Below are 20307 nucleotides of genomic sequence, written 5' to 3' on the forward strand. Positions count from 1 at the left end.
TTGGACGATACGACTACCGGATTCATAGCGGCAGCGGTCTTCCGTATTTTGTATCAATACAAATTTCTAACCCTACTCACTCTGCTGGTACAGCTCTTTAATAATGTGATAAGTGAATACGAATCTCGTTTGAGTGCTCTCGAGAACTGAGTGAAAAATGTCTTGTCTCTCCGGAATCATTTTAGCAATAAGATGGTGGTTATCAGCGAGTTATCGGACCGGCGAATTTATTGTTTACACCGGCATTTCGTCGGTTAAAATGCTAGTTAGCGCTGTCAAAAGTTTGAATTCCCTCAGTACCTTAGTTTATGAGGGGTCGGTGCTCTGGTTACAGGACATTCAGGAATGCGTGTGTACTGTGCAAGAGCTTATTCGTTCCGGTGTCCAGTCAGGGTATGAAATTGCTTATGTCGTAGCAGCAGTCACAGGCCAAGCCATATTGACAGCCTTTGCACTAGTCGGCGGCCTGTTAGAGTCGATACACAAGCTAATTCTCCTGCTGGGATCAAGCTGCCTGTTCCTGCTGTCCTTGCCTGTGCTGTTTTTATTTTACTCTCTAGACACACTGCTGCATTTATTTAAGGCATTTGGTTCCTTTTCTCAGTATGCTTTGATGAGGTAGGTAGATGTCAAGGTTTGGATTTTTATTTAAAATAGAGTCTGAACAAACTACATTCATATTATCCCTACCAGGCTGAAGGAGTGCGGCACAAATATGCATACCCTCGAAACATTGGTTGGGCTCGTTGTGGTGTGTGGCCTGATTTTTGCCATTGCGAGCTTGACGAGGTCGGTGGCCCAGTGGTACTATAAGATCAAGAACGTGGCTCCCAGGCTATTCAGCGCATGGGCGAGCAAAACTTGGAGGCAAATGAAAAGAAGTGCCACAATAACCAGGATGAGACGGAGGAATAACGACTGTAAACTTCAAGAGACTGAATTGTGCATTATATGCTTTGAAAAAAGGAGATCGATGTGCCTCTTACCATGCAGACACCTGTGTCTTTGTATTACATGTACGCAATCACTTTCGGACCCCTTGCGCTGTCCTCTGTGCAGACAGCTCACTGAAGATATCATGCAAGTCTACTTATAATCATGAAAATTCATTGCTCAATTAGTACAATTATGGATGATATAAGGGTTATGAGGATATTTTGTGATGTGTTCGACAAAAATAGTCAATAATTGTGATATGACTGATGTTAGGAATTTTATATTGTATCACGATACAGTACTAGAACGACTGTGTATTATATATTTTTATTATTAAATATAAAAATTTCTTCAATCAATATCCCGTAATCTGTTTCATTCCAAAACGGAAACGAAGAAGAAACGGTTTTGACCACAACATTCAAACCGACATACTGGACTCGGAATACGGATAAGTTAGGCACACATCAAATTTGGACTCACCATTATCAAAATTTCTCAATGGACAGAATCGAAGGTATAAATTCATCGACGTTCGATTCCACAAAAATATATGATTGAAAAAGTCTTATTCGTTTTTCATCTTCTCAACAATCGTCAATAAATATTTAACATCGGTACCTTACATCATGGATATGGTATGGGCTTCTACCGTCGGGTTGATTAAGTCGACCGTATTTGATCGAGAACTGTTTTGAGCGAAGCTTTGGCTTCCTGGAATGGGTCTGCCCAGGGCCGCCCAGATTTCGCGGGCCTTTCAATGAACACTTTCAAAGTGTCCACGGTTTGGGGAAGGAAAAATTCTTTCAGGCTCATCGACTCCAGCGCTTTGAAACACCCCTCGAGATTCCAGTCGATGCGTCCAGCAGCCTTGTTCTCACTCTATAATTTTTAGAAATTCATCGGTCATTTGATCACCTTCGAGGTCATACGTCTAACGAACCTACTGACAATCACCTTAATCAAACCCAAATTAATTAGCAAGGCATTGTTCAGTCGGGGAACTTGGTCGTTCGTCGTGGCAAAGGCAAAGAGATCTGTGTAGAGTGCTTCCGTGAGTCGTTCTGCTTCTATCCTCGCGTCCATATAGCCACTCGAACATAAAGATGATACCTTCATTACAGATTTGACCAATTCCTCTATATATGTTTCGCTCTCCTCTTCACCGTTGTCCGAACCCTGGAAATGAATTGTCAGGACCGAATGAATTACCGGATTACAATTATTGTCTAAGGTTAAATTACCTCGGCGTGCTTCAAGATCAACTGTATTTTATCGCCCTGTAGTCGAAGTAGATTTTCGGCGGATGGACTCTTCAAAAAGTCCTGAACAGTGACTTCTTTAGAATCTTTTTCTTTGTTTTCGTCCTCCTCTTTCTCGGTCTCAGAAGTTTTGGCTTCTTGATCACTGCTCTCGTCTTCATCGTCATTCTCGCTTTCGCTTCCACTTTTACTTTCCTCCTCGCTCTCCGACTCGTCCTCCTCGAGGGTTGCTACAAACGACACTTTCTGGCGGGCATTGGTCTGCCAACCTTCGGTCAAAGTGCGTCTCCCTTTTTGGCCGAACGTATTTCCGTCCAACACCAGAGTTTCCAGATCGTGTTTATTCGCAATGGCTGCGACTATCGCGTCTGCGCTGGAAGCTCCGATCTCGTTGTAGCTTAGATTCAGTTCTATGAGATTGGGTTGCGCTCCGTCTATCGCCAGGGCTTCAGCTAGAACGATTGCTCCACGTGTCTTGAGTAAGCAATCTCCTAGATTAATACGCTCCAGTTCTGACAGGTTCGGCAAAGCCTTGGCTAAGGCTCGCGCTCCTTTCGGTCCAACTGTGTTGTCATTTAGGTTCAAAATCTTCAACATCGGGTTTGCCGAAAATGCTTTTGCCAGAGCGCTGACGCCTCTATGGTAGATCCCGTTCTGTGGCATGGAAATTTCCTCCAGTGTCTTGAGCAGTGTGAAAACCTCAGCCAATGCTTCGGCTCCTTCATTTTCCAATCGATTACGTCCAGCGATAAAAACTCGCAGGGCTAGAGGTGCTGCACGGACCGAAGAAAAAAAAAATCAATATGTGATCGAATCGCAAGGGCCATCGTGAAGATGGTTGGAGAAATATACCTGCGGGATTTTCTTTAGAACTATTTGCGTGGCAGTCGAGCAGAGCTTTGGCCAACATTTTTCCACCGGTTATACCAAGGCCGTTATTATTTAGCCTCAGTTCTCTGAGGGTGTAGCATGCACTGGAACTCAGCAAAATAGCTAAGCCCCGAACTCCGATGGGACCAAAAGCATTGTCGCTGAGGTCAAGTTCGACGAGACGTGTTCCGGCGACGCAAAGTCCTGCTCCCAAGTATTCCAGGGCGAGTGGTATCTCCGTTTTCATGCGCCCGGTGAACATGTCTTTCCAGAGGGCTCGTTTCAAAGAAGAGCCTTTCTTCTCCAATGCATTTGCAACTGCCTTTGCCGCATCCGGACCTAAGGTATTTCCTTCCAAATCCAGGTATTCCAGGCTCGGACATTCCTGGATAGCTTTGACCACAATTTCAGCTACGGAGATAACAAAAAAACCGAATAAAATGTGCACACTAAAAAGATTGGTTAAGTGATCAGCGGCGGCAAGGCCTGAATCTGTGCATTAAGTCAAATTCGTACAGATTTCAGTGTTTTCAAATTCTATAAGGGAAGCGAATATTGAGCTGAGGCAGCTAAGTATCTTTTCGAAATAAGGACAGAGCGGCTAGAGCGAGTGGCATATCCCGGCCCAAAGCTGAATGTTTGGTTACGATAAATCCGAAAAAATGGAAATAGGTTAACGGTCGCCTCGCTATTGAAGTTGAGAAATCATCGAAGATTATTAATTATTTTAAATATCCTTACCATCATTTTCGCTGTTCAGTTTGAGCGATTTTCCATTGAAAGAGACGCCAGTTTGGCACGTTTTTTCAGTGGCCTGTTGTAGCTGTTTTTGTATCTCACTGAAACCGAATGAACTCATCGCGTAAAAAGCTTAAAACCTTTATTATTTACTAACAGTTAATATTAAAAAACGGGCGATTAGAAATGAGTAACTTTCCACAAAACGCCGCGTTACAAACACAACACGTTGACTACGGTTGACAGACCACCGCTTGATTCAAATCGCGGGAAACGAAGCACAAACCAGAAAAACTAAGCAATGATCTAGAAGGCGAACTCTCGAATGATTCTAATTCCAACATGGGGTCGGAAATAAGCTTTAACTTGTCGACCGGCTGTGTTTGAAAAAGAGCGGTGGAAGGGATATGGAAAATTTCGTTGAATGAAGATTGGTATTTCAACTCAACGTTGGACTACACAAGAATTCCAAGATTATTTTTCGATTTTTTATTTATTAAACAACCACCTGTGTACGATTTTGAATCTGAATTCGATACGCAAGCAGTATTTGAGAAGATGTGCTGTTTATCGGTTGGACTTAGCAACACGTTCTAATTCGTCCTTCTTCTTAATAGCATAGGAGTTTGACGATCCTTTGGCGGCGTTGATAAGCTCATCAGCCAGGCATTCGGCGATTGTCTTAATGTTACGGAAAGCAGCTTCGCGCGCTCCTGTACACAGCAACCAAATAGCTTGGTTTACACGTCGCAGAGGCGACACATCGACCGCCTGACGACGTACTGTACCAGCACGACCGATTCTGGTGGAGTCTTCACGGGGTCCAGAGTTTATGATGGCAGTCACCAAGACCTTAATACCAAAATTCGATTGGATGATTGTTTAATCCGAGTGGATTGTATGAATGAAACGCAAAGCATTAATGAGATTAGCATTTTTTGATAGAAACAATAATTCTACCTGGAGGGGATTTTCCCCGGTAAGGAGATGAATGATCTCAAAGGCGTGCTTGACGATCCTCACAGCCATGAGTTTTTTGCCGTTGTTTCTACCGTGCATCATCAAAGAGTTGGTGAGACGTTCGACAATGGGGCACTGAGCCTTACGGAATCGTTTGGCGGCGTATCTGCCGGCGGAATGAGGCAGGTATTTGGCGTTCTTTTCTTTGACCGCAATGTAGTCCTGAAGAGACATGTCGCTGACCTGAACATCGTCACAGTTCCAACGACCGAACAATTTGATCTCTGGCAACTCTGCCGATAATGCTACCGGCAGAGTGTCCACATTTGTGATCACAACATCGTCAAACGTTTCTAAATCCGCCATGGTTCACCTAAAAGAAAGGAGGTAAATTTTAACCACAAAAAAACCTTGACTCACAACTAATTTGGAATGGTTAGGTTCAGCTTCGTTCGCTAGTAAATATCGCGACCGGACTCGTCGACGGGGTGTGAGAATGGGATGGTTGTTTTAACATAAGAATGGGTTGAGGTGAAGAACTTTTTTGACGTCGCAGACGTAGGGCTTGTCGCGTGAGAGAAAATGAAAACACGTCGAGTGTCCACATGGTTATAGAAATCACTGGGGAGTCGAGTGGCAGATAATCGAGGTGGATTTAACCACAACTTTAAGGACTCGTTGACAGTCGGAGTTCGAGAGCTTTCTTTTCCTCGCGGCAACGAAACTGCATTCCAAATATCACTTAATTCTTACCCGAAATAACCCCTACGTTTATTCACGTCCTCGTTGCGGCTAGCGTGAACCGGAAAAGGCCATGACACTTAATGCCATCTTGGCGCTGATCTGGTGCGGTGAATACGTCAAGTAACGACTTCGGATCCGGTCTGCATCGGCGCCGTCTGCTTTGAATCCAGCGGTCCTAGAAATTCAATTGAGATCGGATACGTCAACGAAATAAGCAGCTTTACGTTGACACAGACCAAAACGTAGGTAAAAACGTGACATTTTCAAATATATGCCCCGTGAAAATGCATGCAGGGGTATTCCGGGCCAGAATATCGGAAGTAAGATGTTACCAAAGTGCGATGACTTTACAGGTTATCTCAACCAATGTCTGGTTGACGTGTCTGTTGCAGGAAGCGTTTCAGATCCTCCTCAATGTTATGGAGAGTCATTTTGCCGCTCTGAAACTACCAGCTGAAAATAATAACACCGATGAAGTAATAACTCCCGCAAAGCCAGCTCTGATAGCATCGAAGATTTTTCTCCAAAGTTCTTCCATACCAAATGATCTTTGCAGCATCACTAGCTGTACCACATTTGTCAAACGGTTCAGGGACGAAGACAATTGTTACGCCAGGAGAATAAGAGTCTCCCAACTATCGGCTAGCAATAACGCACATTTCAGCGGCGCGGTTTGGGATATATTCGTTCCCCTGTCTCGAACTCTGAGCACGATCGGATGGTCCAATCATAGGTCCATAAAGATGGTAGGCTCTGGATCTCCGAACCGCAGTCAAGAACCCATGGACATCGAGGAGATCAGTTTCACAGAGCCAGCGTGTCTGGAAACATTCGTTCAAAATGTACAAAGAGCAAAGGTACCAGAGTTTGATTCATCGGACACCGACGTGGCGCCTTCGATATGTGGATCTTACAGACGGCCAACCATTCGAGAGTCTAAGCTAACAAACGTAGTGGAAGCCTCTTCGGACGCAACGATTGTCACCAACAAAGAGGGGGTGGAGGATAAAAAGGCGGCCCAGAAGTTTGTCGAGAGGCCAGAATACGTGGAGAGTAAAACGAAACTGCGATCTCTGTCCAAGAAAAAACCTGACGAGCCCGAAGGCGAACGAACCACAATTTTCTACTTCTGGCAGATGCTGTTTTTCATCTTATTTCCAATCGCCGTTGTAGTGACGAGCGTCTGCGTGGCACGGGACGAATTTTTCGCCGGAGATTGCGCTCAGAGTTTCGATCCAACGGGGGCAATTTCCGAGATGGAAGCCCGGATCTTCGGGCAGGCCAGGGCGATAAAGGAACTCGGCTCTCATTTGGAGCTGAATTCCAGCCAGTTCAAGGTCATAGCGTTGATCGGGGGCTCCGGAATCGGTAAATCTTACGCGGTGCACATAATCCAAGAGAATTTCCCAAAGAAGACCAACATATTCCAGTACATCCCGCCGTTGGAATCGCGTCTGCGGCACGTATCGGGCGTTTTATCTATGTGCGGGTGCAACCTGCTCGTCCTGGAGAACCTGAGTAACAGGGACATCTCGGAGGCGGCCAGATTCGTCGAGAGGGTCAGGGGGGTCGCAGGAAATCGCTGCGTTTTGGTAATAGAGGTGATAAACATACAGGAGACCGACGACGATCTCAAACACAAAACGAACGCGGCGAGAAGCACCGACGAAATCGAGGGAATCTACCGGGACAGGAACGTCGAAGTCGAGGTCGTCGCGTTCGATCCCCTAGACGAGGACGCGATCGCCAAATGCATAACAGAGGCCGCGACGCACAGAAACATCACCCTCTCCGCGAGACAAATTGAGGACATTGCGCTCGGTCTCCGTACAGCGGACAGTGGATGCAAAGGGGCCTACGCTAAGGTCCAGTTGTTGTAGGCGAACCTCGCTGTTTTACAAAATTATTGCACTGCCGTCTATATTTGATAAGAAAAACAAAAAAAACAAAAAAAAACAAACAAAAAAAAATACATTCAGGGTACCAAATTAGTCGGTAAGATTAGGGTTTATTCACTTCCCGGTTAGATCGTGATAAAAATATAACTCTTGACAAAGAAAAATAAATCGCCACATACTTAGCTTTCGTTTTTACCCGGAGATGAAATTCTTATCGCCAAAAATGTGTGGCTATGATCTCGTTCTCGTAACCGTTTCACGGAGTAGAAATAATAATCGTTGATCGTTGGAGACGAGAGACGTTTCGGCTCACGGGTATCAAAGTTTCTCGTAACGATGGTACGACTTTATTGTACCACTGTACCTAAAAACAGTACAGGGTAATTTTCTAAATTTTAATCACCTTTCATCGTCATTCAGCGCGCAGCTATTCAAAGGAAACAGTTTCAAGTATTTTGCTCAATTAAATTTTAGCGTAGATTCATAAGCTAATCTGAAATATCGCATAGACCAACTTTCAACTTTGTGATGTCATTTACATGATTTAAAATTTTCGGTATACCTATCGGTCCAACGTATGTACGTACGTACGTGTGCGGGTTGGATAAATTTAGTACGTTAATGTTTTTACCCAAAGAAATGACCGGTTGTTTGCGATTAAAAAAAAAAAAAAAAAAAAAAAAACAATTTCTCGTCCAAAGTTTCTTTTATAAAATCTAAATTAGTAATTACTTCGTACAATTTCTATATACTATGTACCTATGTAGAAGTTTTTGGTAAAATATTATTATTATTATTATTATCCTCATTGTTTGTGAAAAATTGTTACCCTACGATATTGAACAATATTGTGATAAATTTCCCTTCATTTTCATCGTGCGAAAATTCAATCATTTCGTCCACACGCCGCAAGCGAGTTGGAAAAATATTTTGCAAGACGACGTTGTGAATTAATTTTTTTTTTCTTCAAATCAACGCGGCCCGCGCCTCCGCAATTTCGACGGTTAGGTCATAGGAACGTGATTTCAAAAGGAAGGAATAAATAGAAAAAAAAAAAAGAAAAAAAAAAACTAGAAAATTCGGGAAGTGTCGCGCGTTCGTAATTAACATGCAAATGGCCCTTGGCCCGCATGGATACGTCGTTTGAATCGGTGCAGGATATCGACCATGTGTATTGGTGAATAACGGCGATCATCTCCTCCCGTTCGCGATTAGTCAACCAATTTTCTGATTTATTTCCTAACGTATTATTTTTTTTTTCTCTTTTTTTTACTTTTATATTTTCTCTCTTCTTTCGCCGCTTTCGTTTTCAACTCCTAATAACGTTCGCGCGCTCCGTGCGCATCCGATGTATAATTCAATACCGTTAGTCGGCAGGGATCCGAATTGACGTGTGGCGTGGAGTTAATTGTGCAGTTGAAAAATATGAATTATTGCCGTGGAAGCTTCTGACAATTACGCGATCATTCGATAGGATTTTCAAGGACCGCGTGCGGAAAGGAATTACATACGCACAGTCGTGCGCGTCGCGTATCTTCCTCGTGAACCTTTCACTCGTTGAAATTCAAGCGAAAAAAAAAAGAAAAAAAAAAAATAAAGAAAAAGAAAAAAAGCGTATTAATAAACGAATAAAAAATAACGCAATTCCGAGGTTGAATAACGCAGGTAATCGTCTCATAGACTGGAACTGGAAGACACGCGGGCAGCGGAGTCACGCACTTTGCCCCCTCCACTTGGGAGCAGAATGTGCGTATTTGCCCCCGGAAGTTCAAATCTTCGAAAGGGACCTACAATTACGCGGCGGGTCGCGTACTGTTCGAGCATTATGTGTTGAGCCGAAATCCAGTTATAAAATTCATCGTTTAAAATTTAAATGTTACTCTTACGGACGAGACGACGCGCGAGATCGAGGATACGATCTACAATTCTTCGGAGGGACGCACGCGTCTCACGTAACGCGACGAACGATACGCGCCCTTGAATAAAAAGAAGATGGAAGGAATTCGATCGCTCGCTCCCGTTTACCCCGACACATTAATTTCGATATCCACGTCGTAAATTATCCTTCGAATTTACGACGACGACGGCTGCTCGGCCTCACTGTCGACGTACCTACGTACGTACGTCTGATGCCCTCAACCGAACACTATCGGAGATGCGAGGCACGATTTTATTGCGCAAGCATCGTGATATCAATGCGTTTTCTGCGACGATCGTCGCCCGTACGTTTTTTCCGCTTCTTACCTCCCCGATCACCGCGGTCCGCGACGATTCGAGAATCGGCCTCGGTATACGCGTACGCCGATTTCTTCTTTTTCATTTCCATTTTATTTCGCTTTCCGCTTTTTCGTCTCCTTTTTTTTTTTCTCTTTTCTCTCGCCCTCCTCGCCCGATCCCGATACCGTAAAAATATAACGCGCGAAAATTCTAACGTCGCGGTTACATTATTATGAGAATTTTAGCGATGGGTCCGCCGCGGACTTTCACCGCAACATTTTAAACGCTCAGGTTCCGTGCCTCCGAACACGAAATGTATATTACATCCAACGGTTCTAATGTTATGATCGTTAGGTAACACACCGGGCTCTGGAATATATTTGTAACGTAACAAAAAGGAAGCGATATTAGCATCCCGCACCGCTGGATGGGATTCGGTTTTAGTTATGTCTATCTCTCGGCACCGTGTAACCCAACGTTACAACTACCGCAACTGTACCACCGACCACTCCCCTTCCGAACGCTACCTTCGACGAAACCTGCGCCGGCTCGCATTTCTCTCCGTATTTACAACAAACGAATCGTACAAATTGATCGACACACTTGGTCGGATCGGCCATCGGCTCCTCACTTCCGGTCAAACGTTCCAGGACTCTCCCGCGCAAAACGCTCCTGAAATATGATAAAATGAAATGGAAAAATTGGAGACGGTAGGAAGGACCCTACTACGGGGAATTCAGGAATACCTCGGCGTCGCCTCGATTTCCTCGATTCCTCGATTTCCGTCGTCTTCGAAACACGGGCTCGGACTTGCGAAATTCCGACTGCATTTCCGCGTTTCGTTCACCGATGCGAATCGCTCGTTATCGCATCGTCGATTCTCGCACGGTCGGCCCACTCCGTTGTCTCATTTTCTTCCCTTCTTCACCCCCCCCCCCCTCCCCCTCCCCCCCTTTGTTTTTTCAATCGAGGGTAATGATTTAAGGACTATTCAAATTCAGAGGAGACGAGCCTCGCGGTCTTTTTTGGCGTCGTCGTCGGGCGCGTCACGCTCGTATTTCCCAATCGTCTGAAAGAAAATGCGAGCGGAGATTTTTATGCAAGACGATGGGAATCGGAGGTCGTGGATCGCGTGAGCGGTTACAGTAGTACCTATTAGATTTTCATGTAACGATAGATCGCGGTGGAGAAAAGCGCGGTTATTATGTCGAATCAACGGGGGGTTCGCGGGGGTTCGCCCGGACATATGTAACGACGACATCAGGGACACGTAAGCTCGACGGGGTCGGGCATCGGACGAGTAAAATCCGGTCGCAGTCCGAAGGGGGAGAAAAAAAACGGCGAACGTTTGAGAGCCGCGTGTGCGGAGTTACGCGCTTCGGCGTCCTCCCCTCGACGGCGCGTAAAAATCGCTCCCCCTGCCCGAAGGTAGGAAGAAAGAAAGGTGGCGGGTCGCGTAAATTATAAAAGGAGTCCGGCGTGCCCGCGAAAGAAACAGTCGCTTCCTACTCGCTACGACGAGCTTCCAAAGTCAAAGTGCGTGTGGCCAAGGTAGGTGAACGAGCAAAGGAAAAAAAAAGAACTAAAGGAAGTTTACGTTTTTTGAGTGCGATCCCGAGTTCATTTTTTCCCTCTAGTTTTTTTTTTTCCCCCTTTGTTTTTCGGCGTTGTTCGCCGGGTCCTCTTCGTCGTCGTCGTCGCTTTGTAACCGCGACCCCCCGTTATTTCCCATCGATCTGTAAATATATGAAAAGTGAAATTCAAGATTCTTAAAGAAAAAAAAGAGAAAGAAAATAACGTAAGCTTCATTTTTTCTTTTCATTTTTTACGAGTGATTTTATTTATTTTCATTCTTTCCTATTTATAATCTCGAGGTGGCGATAACGCACTTCCGCTTCGACCGTCGCGGAATATTTGTTTTTTCTCAAACTCGAAGAAAAAAAATAATTTCCCTTTATTTTTGAAAAATTTTTTCAAATATTTTACCGAAATCGGGTCACGAGGGGGCGAAAACAGCGGAGTCTCGTGTTCGACGATAACCCAGATATGAATTTATCTCATGGCATGGATTTAACGCAATGTAGATATATGCTAATAACCGTATCAGTCGGTCGTTAAATAGTTTGCGTAACCGCTACGAATATATTCAAATTTGAAGAAAGCAAAAAAAATAAATAAATAAACGAGAAAGAAAAAAAAATCTCGAGTGTCAAAATCGAACGAAACGGTGGAGATTAATGTACAGAATCTACAAACGCCGCGGGTGCAGAATATCGTTTATTTATTTATTACGATTATTTTATTTTTTTTTTTTTTTTAATACTCACGATCGAACGATATCGTATCCACGCACCGGATTAATTTACTATTACGTATACATACGTATACGAGGGAATGACGTTCGAAAATTCATTCGTCAATCCGATCACGAGTCATTTAAATCGAGATGATTCATGTATATTAAACATCGGCGAACGACTAGTTTTTTTTTAAAATCGTGCAACGAATAACGAAAATGTTTATCCACGTTACCTCAACGATATTTACTTCACGGTCTCGTCTACATAATTGCATACACGTAACAGTTATCGAATGTAACCTTGCGATTCGCGGTCAATCGTTGAAAAAAAAAAAAACAAAATAATACACCAACGAAATAAAACTATTCGATTTATACCTGCGGAAAATCGAAGCAGAAGTAACAATGATTTCGTCTATACGTTGCGAAACAAGGTGTAGAAAATTTTTCCATCCCCGATCCATCGATCCGGATACCCAAAAATTGAAAACGCCGAATTTTTCGCTACAGCCGTAGTAGCTAAATGGGTCGGAATCCGAAGTAATCAGGGCTCAGGGCGTTTCGGGGTGAGGCGGTTGTGAAAAAAAAAAACATTAACTTCCGCATAGAAAGTAGCGGAAAACCGCAGGCGTAAATACGTACACATACAGGTGGTGCTCGGAGCGAGCGGGTCAACGTTGATGGTTGGTCTAATCGTGAGCTAACTGCAGCGAGGTGAACGAATGTGACGTAATTTCACGAAGGGGGTAAACCGAGAGCCACCGTAATCTACGGAAAAAGGGCATCATCGGAGCTGCAGGCGACGTTGCGCCACCCGGAAGAAGAAGAACAAGAAGAAGAATAAGAAGATCTCATCCAACTTGCGCCGCACAAAAGTGGAAAAAAATAAACCGAAAGACAAGGAAAAAATAGAAAAAAAAAAAACAAAAAATTAAAACGGACGTACGAATACCTCGAAATTACTTGTCGAGGAAAAATGAAATTAAATAACGTCTCCGAGCGAAGTAGGCGTCCGGAAGTAGGTCGACGCTCGGCCTGAGAGGTGGGGAAAAAAAAAGTCGTACGAATGACGAAATTAAAAATGGATATAATCGCAGAAGAAGATAGGGCCGTGACGTTCCAAAGAGACTTTGACGAATTATAAACGCAGTCACTCTTACTTTCAAATTAAGCGAGAAGTGACATTACGTGTCTTTCTTTACGTACAAAGGACCGCCAAAACTTTTCGGAGATGTCCTCGTTTTTTTTTTTCATTATTATTATTATTTTCTCAACGCCTCAAGAGACGGAAAGAGGATCGTTTGAAGAGGGAAACACGTATACGTTTACGCGCGTACACGTATAACCTGTTGTGTAACGGGGGAGAAAGTTGTTGCGCAATTTCACAATCGACAGATATTATATCAGCCTCCACGGTTATGAGATTATTATTCACGCTGGTTCTAACGTGCATTAGATATCGTAACTCGGCGCATAGGTGTGCACGAACCCGCCGACTCATTGCGCGCCTCCGAACCGCAGGGATAACGTAACGCTGATCGAATCACCGATCAATTCGAATACATAGGTATATCCGCATGTCTTCCGCTGCCTGGGCCCGTTAGATTTTGGCTTTTGAATAACGCTTCGTCCGGCGCCCGCGGATATCCGTCAGCGTTAGATCTTTAGTTGGACGCCTCGAGCCATCGGAGATCCGGAAGTCGATGGACCGCGGGTCGCTCCGTTATCCCAACCTCTCCGAGGCCCTTTGTTCGTGAATTTTTCGAGCGTTTATTTAACGCCATTGCGATCGTACCTTTCGTTTATTTACTACGGCGTGCCAGCCCGAGCGTCTGACGTCCCGTTCGATTATCGCACCGAATTCGTATCGGCCGAGGGACATCGTCGCGTCACGTTCGTTTTTCACCGCGTACGATACGAAAGTGAAAGTTGACCGGCGTTCAGCTGGCCGGTCGTAAGCGCGGTGCGACTGACTTCGTGGAAGTAGGTCCTCCGCAGGCCGTGGTCCACATACCCGACGAGTTTGAACGTTTTTTACTCCTCTCCTCCTCGAAATTCGCCGGATGAATCCTTCTTCCGCCGATCTGCGTGGACGGATAAATGATTTTTTAATTGCAATAAATCAATTTTCAAATTGTGATAATAGCGTGAAGGTTGATGGTATTTGAAAGGCGTGATTCGTTGCAGCGTCGTTTGTTAGCCAAGGCTTCATCTGGGTCCGGAGAGATTCCGACGAACGAAGAAAAAACAAAAAAACAAGCAAAAAACAAAATGGTCGCCGTCGAGTGGGTTACCCCTGAAGATGAGTACGTCTGCACTCTGTCGGAGGAGACGCAGGAGGTTGCTAAGCAAGAGTTGAGGGAGGACAAGAATTCCAGAGAACAGGCTCTGAAGCAGATCAGGGATTGGATAAAACTGAATCCTAGGATCGAAAACTGTCGGATGGGTAAGAGGGAGGCTGTAAAAGCTTGGGGAGTTTACAGATTTGTCGTTTTTTTTTGAATCTGAAAAAATTTCGGTGCAACGGTGTGATTGAACTTACTGTAATCCATTCCTTGGGGACACCCTCTCCTTTTTAGATTCTCAATTTTTACTCAAGTTCTTACGATGCAAGAAGTACAGCGTCCCCATGGCTCAGGAAGCTATCGAGCGGTACCTGCTTCTCAGACAAGTTTATCACCCAGCTTTCAACAACCTGGACATCTTGGATTCTACTCTGGAGGAGCTGATATCGCTGGGGTATGTATGACAGACCCTGCTGATTGAGAGAGTAAATAAAATTCAGGGTCGATTTTCGAGGCCAATAATCTCATGCTACGGTGGGATGATTACTTGCTTAGGTACCTCTTCGCAGTTCCTGGACGTGACAGAAAGGGACGTCGGGTGATCGTCGCCAGGCCAGGTGGGTTTGCATTATTTCTCTTGTTCCCATTCCTCTTCGGTAATTACTGTTCGCTATACTATATCAAAATGCATGCGCAGGTGTTTTCGATCCTTACAAGTACAACAACGCTGACATGTGCCGAATTCACGCTATCACTTACGAGGCTCTTATGGAAGACGAGGAGAGTCAAGTCCGGGGATTCGTCCATTTCGCTGACGGTGCCGGGGTCAGTTTCCCCCATTTGACACTTTTCACGCCCAAGGAGGCCGTCCGCATCGTGAAGAACGGCGAGGTAGGCTACCAACGATTTCGACTGCAACAATCCAATCGTCATCGTCGAAATGAAAATTTATTCATTTATCAATTACCTCACTTTCAGCGCACGATCCCGATGCGTCACAAAGAGATAAACGCAATCAACGCGCATCCGTCGGTCAAATTTGCCCTCGACTTTGGCATGTCCTTGATAACGGAGAAAATAAGGAAGCGAACCAACATCTACACCAGCATAGAAGACGCCCTCAATAAAAAGATGGACGCCACGATGCTTCCGAAAGAATATGGCGGCACCATGCCGATGAAGGAGATGATCGGTTAGATAATTTATCAACTATTGCCATTATAACCTGCACCTTACGTCGATCTCTTCGATATTCTGTAGGGTTGACTAGTATTTTCCGATAACAGATGTTTTTCTCTCAATTTCACTCACAGATCTTTGGCGTAAGGAGCTGATCGCGTTGCGACCGATTCTTCTGAGTCACGACAAGATGAGGGTGCGTTTGGAAATGTTCTCCGAAAAAGCGAGGGAGGGTGCTGTTTCCGCTCTGAAGCAGGGCTTCGGTTGTTCGGCCGTGGGGGCGACCGATTCGATACAGGGAATAACCGGGTCATTCCGTAAACTCGAAGTAGATTAGATGATATGTAGAGTTCAAATTACGTAGTTTTTACACCTCACTCAGATTACCCATTTATACATACTTATACATACATATATTCATATTACATTTAAAACTTATAGTTTTTTCGTTTCTTTCTCTCTTAGTTGTTTTTTTTTCTTTTTTTCTTTTTATTCTTCCTTCTCTATTCATAAGTCATAAAAATTTATCATGTCGATAGTACGTACCTTATTTTAGCTCTTAAAATCGAAACGAATTGCCTTGCTTCGCCAGAACTTATATGAACTTACCCCACGCAAAAGTCTTTTTTTCTTCGTAAACGCACATTACACACACACGCATACCTCTGCACTTACAAAGGTAACCGGATATGAATATTATTTAGACACAGATTACAAAAATGAACGGATAAACCGTGACAGGGGGTACATGGATTGAAAAAAACATTGAAAAAAAAAAAATAATACGAAAAAAAGACAATAATTAAAGTTACCTGTTGATGATTTACATAACTATAGGTGTTGAATATAAATATACTTGAAAGAATTATTATTATTAAAAGATGTTGTATTTTTTTTTCTTCTTTTTCTAGGATTAATTGTCGCGGTATCAGACGTGAGAAAAAACTAGAATCAAAATTGGTACAAATTGTTTAACGAGAAAAAAATGAAAGAAAAGACGATGATCGGAAGGATCATCGTAGAGTTTGGAAATTAGTATCTTTATAAGTACATAGGTATATAGCGAGAATATATGTATAGATATCGTTGGCGTGATACATAGCAGTAGATGTAGATAGAATATCGATGTACGATCGATGTAAATTTGTTTGTCGAAAAACTTTTTTTTTTTTTCCCACGCACCGGTGAGTTATTAGGAATTTTTCTAATCAAGCGAATCGACTGTTAATTACGTATATGTATATGATACATTTATAGCGGACAATCTGCGATAATTAGAATCGCAGCGTTGCACCGCGATAAATGTTTCAGTTTTTCTTCATCAATTTTTTCTCCGTTTGAAATTTATCATACACCGCTAACACAAGACTTTTGTACGAGTATACAAAATATATATATATATAATGCTCTTCACATCCCTGAATCGGTTACATAATAGTTATTTTTTGACCTGCCCCAAATTCAAACTCTACAGGTAAACAAGTTACTCACGACTGCCGTTTGTTTACGCCGAGCGGTTGAGAAATCGGAAGGCGTAGAGCGTGGCAAAAACATTGTTCAGGAAGCGATCCATTCTCCAACGATTTTTCGGATCCTGGCCTTGGCCGCGGTCATTTTCGCCGAGTCAGTGGCCGCGTCGCCGTAGAGATCTTGGCAGTGAGAGGAATCTGTTCGATTGAATAAGAGTAAAAACGATGAGTAAAAAAAAAAAAATTAGGTAACTAGACCACGCGACGTGTAGCTGCAACGTGCGCTCGTGAATCTATCCGCGGTATACGTATAACGAGATAAACCGTTCCGCCGACTGGTTCGGCAACCCGATACTCGAAAAAACAACAAACTAGAAATAAAAGAGCCGAAACGGGCGCAACGATCGTTACGACACCTCGATCTATAAAAAATCCCCTCACGATTCGCGCGCGGGTCGTCGCATTTTCGCTAGAGAAATTTTCACACGATCATTACCGGGCACGACAATGGCGGGGGCCGAGTGGCCGACGTCCTCGAGAACGGACAGGACGTGCCAGGGGTCGAGATCTCCGTTGGCGAAGATGATGTTCCTCACATCGGGATTGTTACCGCCGTAAACTATGTTGGTTCTCTTCACCGCGGACTCCAGGAGGGCCGGGGTGTAGCTGCAACGATAATTTGGAGATAGAGAGCGATCGGGGAGGGAAACGAGTGGAGAGGAATAAAAAACATCCCACGAATACGCACTAGTCCCCGTAGAGGTCCTTGCACAGTTCGTGGTACGTCTCGATGGTGAATAGGCTCCCGAAAACCGATTTGTTCGAATTGGCCGTCTGGTAGTAACCGTATTCCGCGCAGGTTTGGTAGAGCCAGGAACGCACTGCGGAAAAATTTTGCAAATTTTCCAAAAAATCGTCCGATTTTTTCGAATCTCGTCCGAAGATGTTCACTCACTGGAGCCCGAGACGGCGGGCGATTCCCATTCGGTGGCCGAGTAGAATTCGACCGTGGAGCGATATTTCACGTCCCGACAGTCCGAGGTCAACCGGGTCAGGTAAGCCAGGCGTTGAAGGGGCGACCCGAGGGCGGACGACGTCATCACGTCGCATATCCTGTCAGCGCCCGTCTTCCCCGTAGAATCGACCTCGTCGTATTGCACGACTCCCGCGAAACTCTGCGACAAGTTAATATCCACCTTTATTCGGCTCCTGCGGGATTCGCACCACCTCCCATTGTTTCAAATAACTGGACTGCACTCACCGAGGCCAGGGCTTCCGCGAAACTCGAGACGTCCAGAGAGTTCGTTGCGTCCAGAGGTTCGCACAGCCTGCAGAGAACGGGAATAACTGGGGTATAAACGAGGTCGCCCTCGAGGGATAAAAGGAGATAAGACTCACTGGAAAAATTTGGAGAGCCTCGAGGGGCCCTTCGGGGTCCGCAGTAGCTCCTCGATCGACTCGAACGCCTGGTTCACGGCTAGGGGACACCGGGAGTCGCTCCTCCGGAGGGCCTCCGTAACGACCTCGTAATACTCTGGAAGGTCAAATGAGTCTCAAGGACGAGGACGGCAAGCGTCTTTGTAGAACGGAGGGTAAGATTTATTACCGTAAAAATCGGCCTTCGCAAATACCGGAGCGCTGCTGGCCAGTGCACCCTGTAAAGGACGAAGGGATGTGGTAACTGCATTTTGCGGTTTATTATTTGTTTTGGAGGGCGTTGAATAATCGGCGATCATTGACCTGAATGAGATGGGGGTACTTGAGCCTCGCCCAAGTTGCCATATTTCCGGCGTAGGAACCGCCGAAAACGACGACCTTGCTGCTCTCCAGTCCCCTCTCCTTCTTTTTGGCTTCTATGAAGTACGCCACATCCGCAAGCGCCTGGTCCACGTTCAGGTATTGTAGATTTTCGGATCTCGTGTCCCTGGCGAACAGAATCGACATGGATATCTGTATTCGGTTAGGAAGAGGAGGATTTCTTCCTTTTTTTTTTCGATATTCACAACGATTCTGAGCGACATGAATCGTCCCCTAATTCATCATCGTCGCGATTTTACAACAGAGTTATCGTAATCTTGACGCGCGAACAGTTTCGGATCTGATTTCCCGTTCGCAGATAGAAGATCTGTCCAGCCTCAGATATGATATCTACGATCCGACAGAAATCAAATTCCAGCCACTAACTCCTAATTAATCGTTCGATCGCAACGGAGCAAAAGCGATGGAGGTTGATACCGGATCAGATAACGACGTTCTCTGCCCACTTTTTCTTCCCAAAAAAAAAAAAAAAAACAATATCAGCAATTCGGCATTCGCAATACGCTTGAAATCAAGCCTCGTGGGGCGGCTGAATCGTTCGATTGGACGCTGTGAAGCAGACAGGATTGAATTTTCGACACGGGGAGCGTAGGGCTAAACATTTTCCTTACTCCGTGGGGCGGCTTCCTCCGTAGTATCTATGCTCCGTGTAATACATGATCGCACCGTGGGCGGAAGCTATGTTGAACATTTGACCGGATTGCAGCCATCCGGTGGTGATTTCCCACTCGCCACCCAGCATTATCAGAATCGGTGGGTTCGAACCGGATAGGAACTGGTCGTTTTCGTAGTACCTCTGGAAACACAGAGTTCCGTTCGTTCCTTCCGACTAAATTTCATCCCACAATCAGAGTAAAACCGTGGGCGTATACGTACCATGGACCAGGTGCGGTTGTCTCGGGTGTTGAAGTGGTCGACGGGTTGAGTTATCCATCGGAGAATCGGCGCCCTCGCCGATCTTGCGGCGACCGGTTCCCGAAGACCCCGCTGGACCCGGAGGCTGCGCATCCCGATGGCATCTCCGGACGGGATCGCGACGGCGATACAAATCGCAAGGAGTACACAAGACGTAGTCGAGCTCATATTCACTGTGTTTTTCGGGCTCTTGGGAACGATCGGACCTGTGAAATCGAAAGCGATTCATGAAAAGGGGGAAAAATGGGGGTTTCGATTAGAGTTGAGAAAAAATTAGGAGCGACGGAGAGAGAGGTCTACTTACCCGAGAGTCACCTCAGTCAAGCGATTACTGAATGATAACTCTTCAGTAGCTGACTTTTAACGATAGAATATCTGCCATCTGATACCATTCTTTTTTTTTTTGTATTTTTTTCGACTCGGCGGATACGGACTAAATTCACAATATTTATTACACCAACATTTAGATTTATCGCTATCTAGTCGGCTATCGCGATCTTAGTTCAAACTATGTCAGTAATACCTGCGCTTAATGTGGTTGGTCCTATTTGAATTGGTGGGAAATGAAGAATTGTTTGTTTGTGAAGTTGATGCGATTACATGATCTTGAGGATACCGTTATTCGATGATATTTTTTAGCCCTGTATGAGAGAATCTGTTGTACAAATATTACATTAATGAACAACGGGTATAATTGGAAAAAATAAACGAATATAC

The 20307-nt window shown here is 44.7% G+C and overlaps 6 protein-coding genes and 1 long non-coding RNA gene across 10 annotated transcripts; 3 read left to right on the forward strand and 4 right to left on the reverse strand.

The window, feature by feature from the left end:
• Positions 1-15: 15 nt before the first annotated feature.
• LOC105686217 (peroxisome biogenesis factor 10) lies at positions 16-1116 on the forward strand. The gene is made up of 2 exons (XM_012400855.3): positions 16-618; positions 694-1116. Exons 1-2 carry the CDS (start codon positions 158-160, stop codon positions 1094-1096), a joined length of 864 nt encoding a protein of 287 aa, XP_012256278.2. The 5' UTR covers positions 16-157; the 3' UTR covers positions 1097-1116.
• A 72-nt stretch (positions 1117-1188) lies between these two features.
• Positions 1189-4133, reverse strand: LOC105686216 (ran GTPase-activating protein 1). Its single transcript, XM_012400854.3, has 5 exons — positions 3810-4133; positions 3051-3479; positions 2181-2971; positions 1894-2115; positions 1189-1818 (listed from the first exon to the last, which is right to left on the reverse strand). The coding sequence occupies exons 1-5, from the start codon at positions 3925-3927 to the stop codon at positions 1600-1602; spliced, it is 1779 nt and encodes a 592-aa protein (XP_012256277.2). The 5' UTR covers positions 3928-4133; the 3' UTR covers positions 1189-1599.
• Positions 4134-4280: 147 nt separating this feature from the next.
• Positions 4281-5661, reverse strand: LOC105686508 (40S ribosomal protein S5). Its single transcript, XM_012401408.3, has 3 exons — positions 5520-5661; positions 4767-5139; positions 4281-4658 (listed from the first exon to the last, which is right to left on the reverse strand). The coding sequence occupies exons 2-3, from the start codon at positions 5130-5132 to the stop codon at positions 4374-4376; spliced, it is 651 nt and encodes a 216-aa protein (XP_012256831.1). The 5' UTR covers positions 5133-5139; positions 5520-5661; the 3' UTR covers positions 4281-4373.
• Positions 5605-8210, forward strand: LOC105686248. 4 transcript variants are annotated; one of them, XM_012400896.3, is made up of 2 exons: positions 5605-5752; positions 5903-8210. In XM_012400896.3, exon 2 carries the CDS (start codon positions 5930-5932, stop codon positions 7388-7390), a length of 1461 nt encoding a protein of 486 aa, XP_012256319.2. In that variant the 5' UTR covers positions 5605-5752; positions 5903-5929; the 3' UTR covers positions 7391-8210. The 4 variants fall into 4 exon arrangements, with proteins under 4 accessions (XP_012256319.2, XP_012256320.2, XP_012256322.2 ...); XM_012400897.3 differs by having other exon boundaries at positions 5622-5752; positions 5864-8210; XM_012400899.3 differs by having other exon boundaries at positions 5640-5756.
• Positions 8211-8658: 448 nt separating this feature from the next.
• Positions 8659-10814, reverse strand: LOC125502008. Its single transcript, XR_007279811.1, has 2 exons — positions 10372-10814; positions 8659-10297 (listed from the first exon to the last, which is right to left on the reverse strand). It is a non-coding gene; the product is annotated as an uncharacterized LOC125502008 (long non-coding RNA).
• A 219-nt stretch (positions 10815-11033) lies between these two features.
• LOC105686735 (alpha-tocopherol transfer protein-like) lies at positions 11034-16799 on the forward strand. Its single transcript, XM_012401838.3, has 7 exons — positions 11034-11176; positions 14112-14370; positions 14504-14663; positions 14765-14826; positions 14907-15100; positions 15188-15401; positions 15523-16799. The coding sequence occupies exons 2-7, from the start codon at positions 14196-14198 to the stop codon at positions 15723-15725; spliced, it is 1008 nt and encodes a 335-aa protein (XP_012257261.1). The 5' UTR covers positions 11034-11176; positions 14112-14195; the 3' UTR covers positions 15726-16799.
• On the reverse strand, positions 16183-20157 carry LOC105686734 (thymus-specific serine protease-like). The gene is made up of 11 exons (XM_048659409.1): positions 19895-20157; positions 19552-19779; positions 19287-19471; positions 18598-18781; positions 18464-18512; positions 18256-18391; positions 18119-18185; positions 17813-18032; positions 17606-17738; positions 17354-17523; positions 16183-17055 (listed from the first exon to the last, which is right to left on the reverse strand). The coding sequence occupies exons 2-11, from the start codon at positions 19756-19758 to the stop codon at positions 16946-16948; spliced, it is 1461 nt and encodes a 486-aa protein (XP_048515366.1). The 5' UTR covers positions 19759-19779; positions 19895-20157; the 3' UTR covers positions 16183-16945.
• Positions 20158-20307: the final 150 nt, after the last annotated feature.

This window comes from Athalia rosae, chromosome 8 (genome assembly GCF_917208135.1).
Source record: "Athalia rosae chromosome 8, iyAthRosa1.1, whole genome shotgun sequence".
Lineage (NCBI taxonomy): Eukaryota > Metazoa > Arthropoda > Insecta > Hymenoptera > Athaliidae > Athalia > Athalia rosae.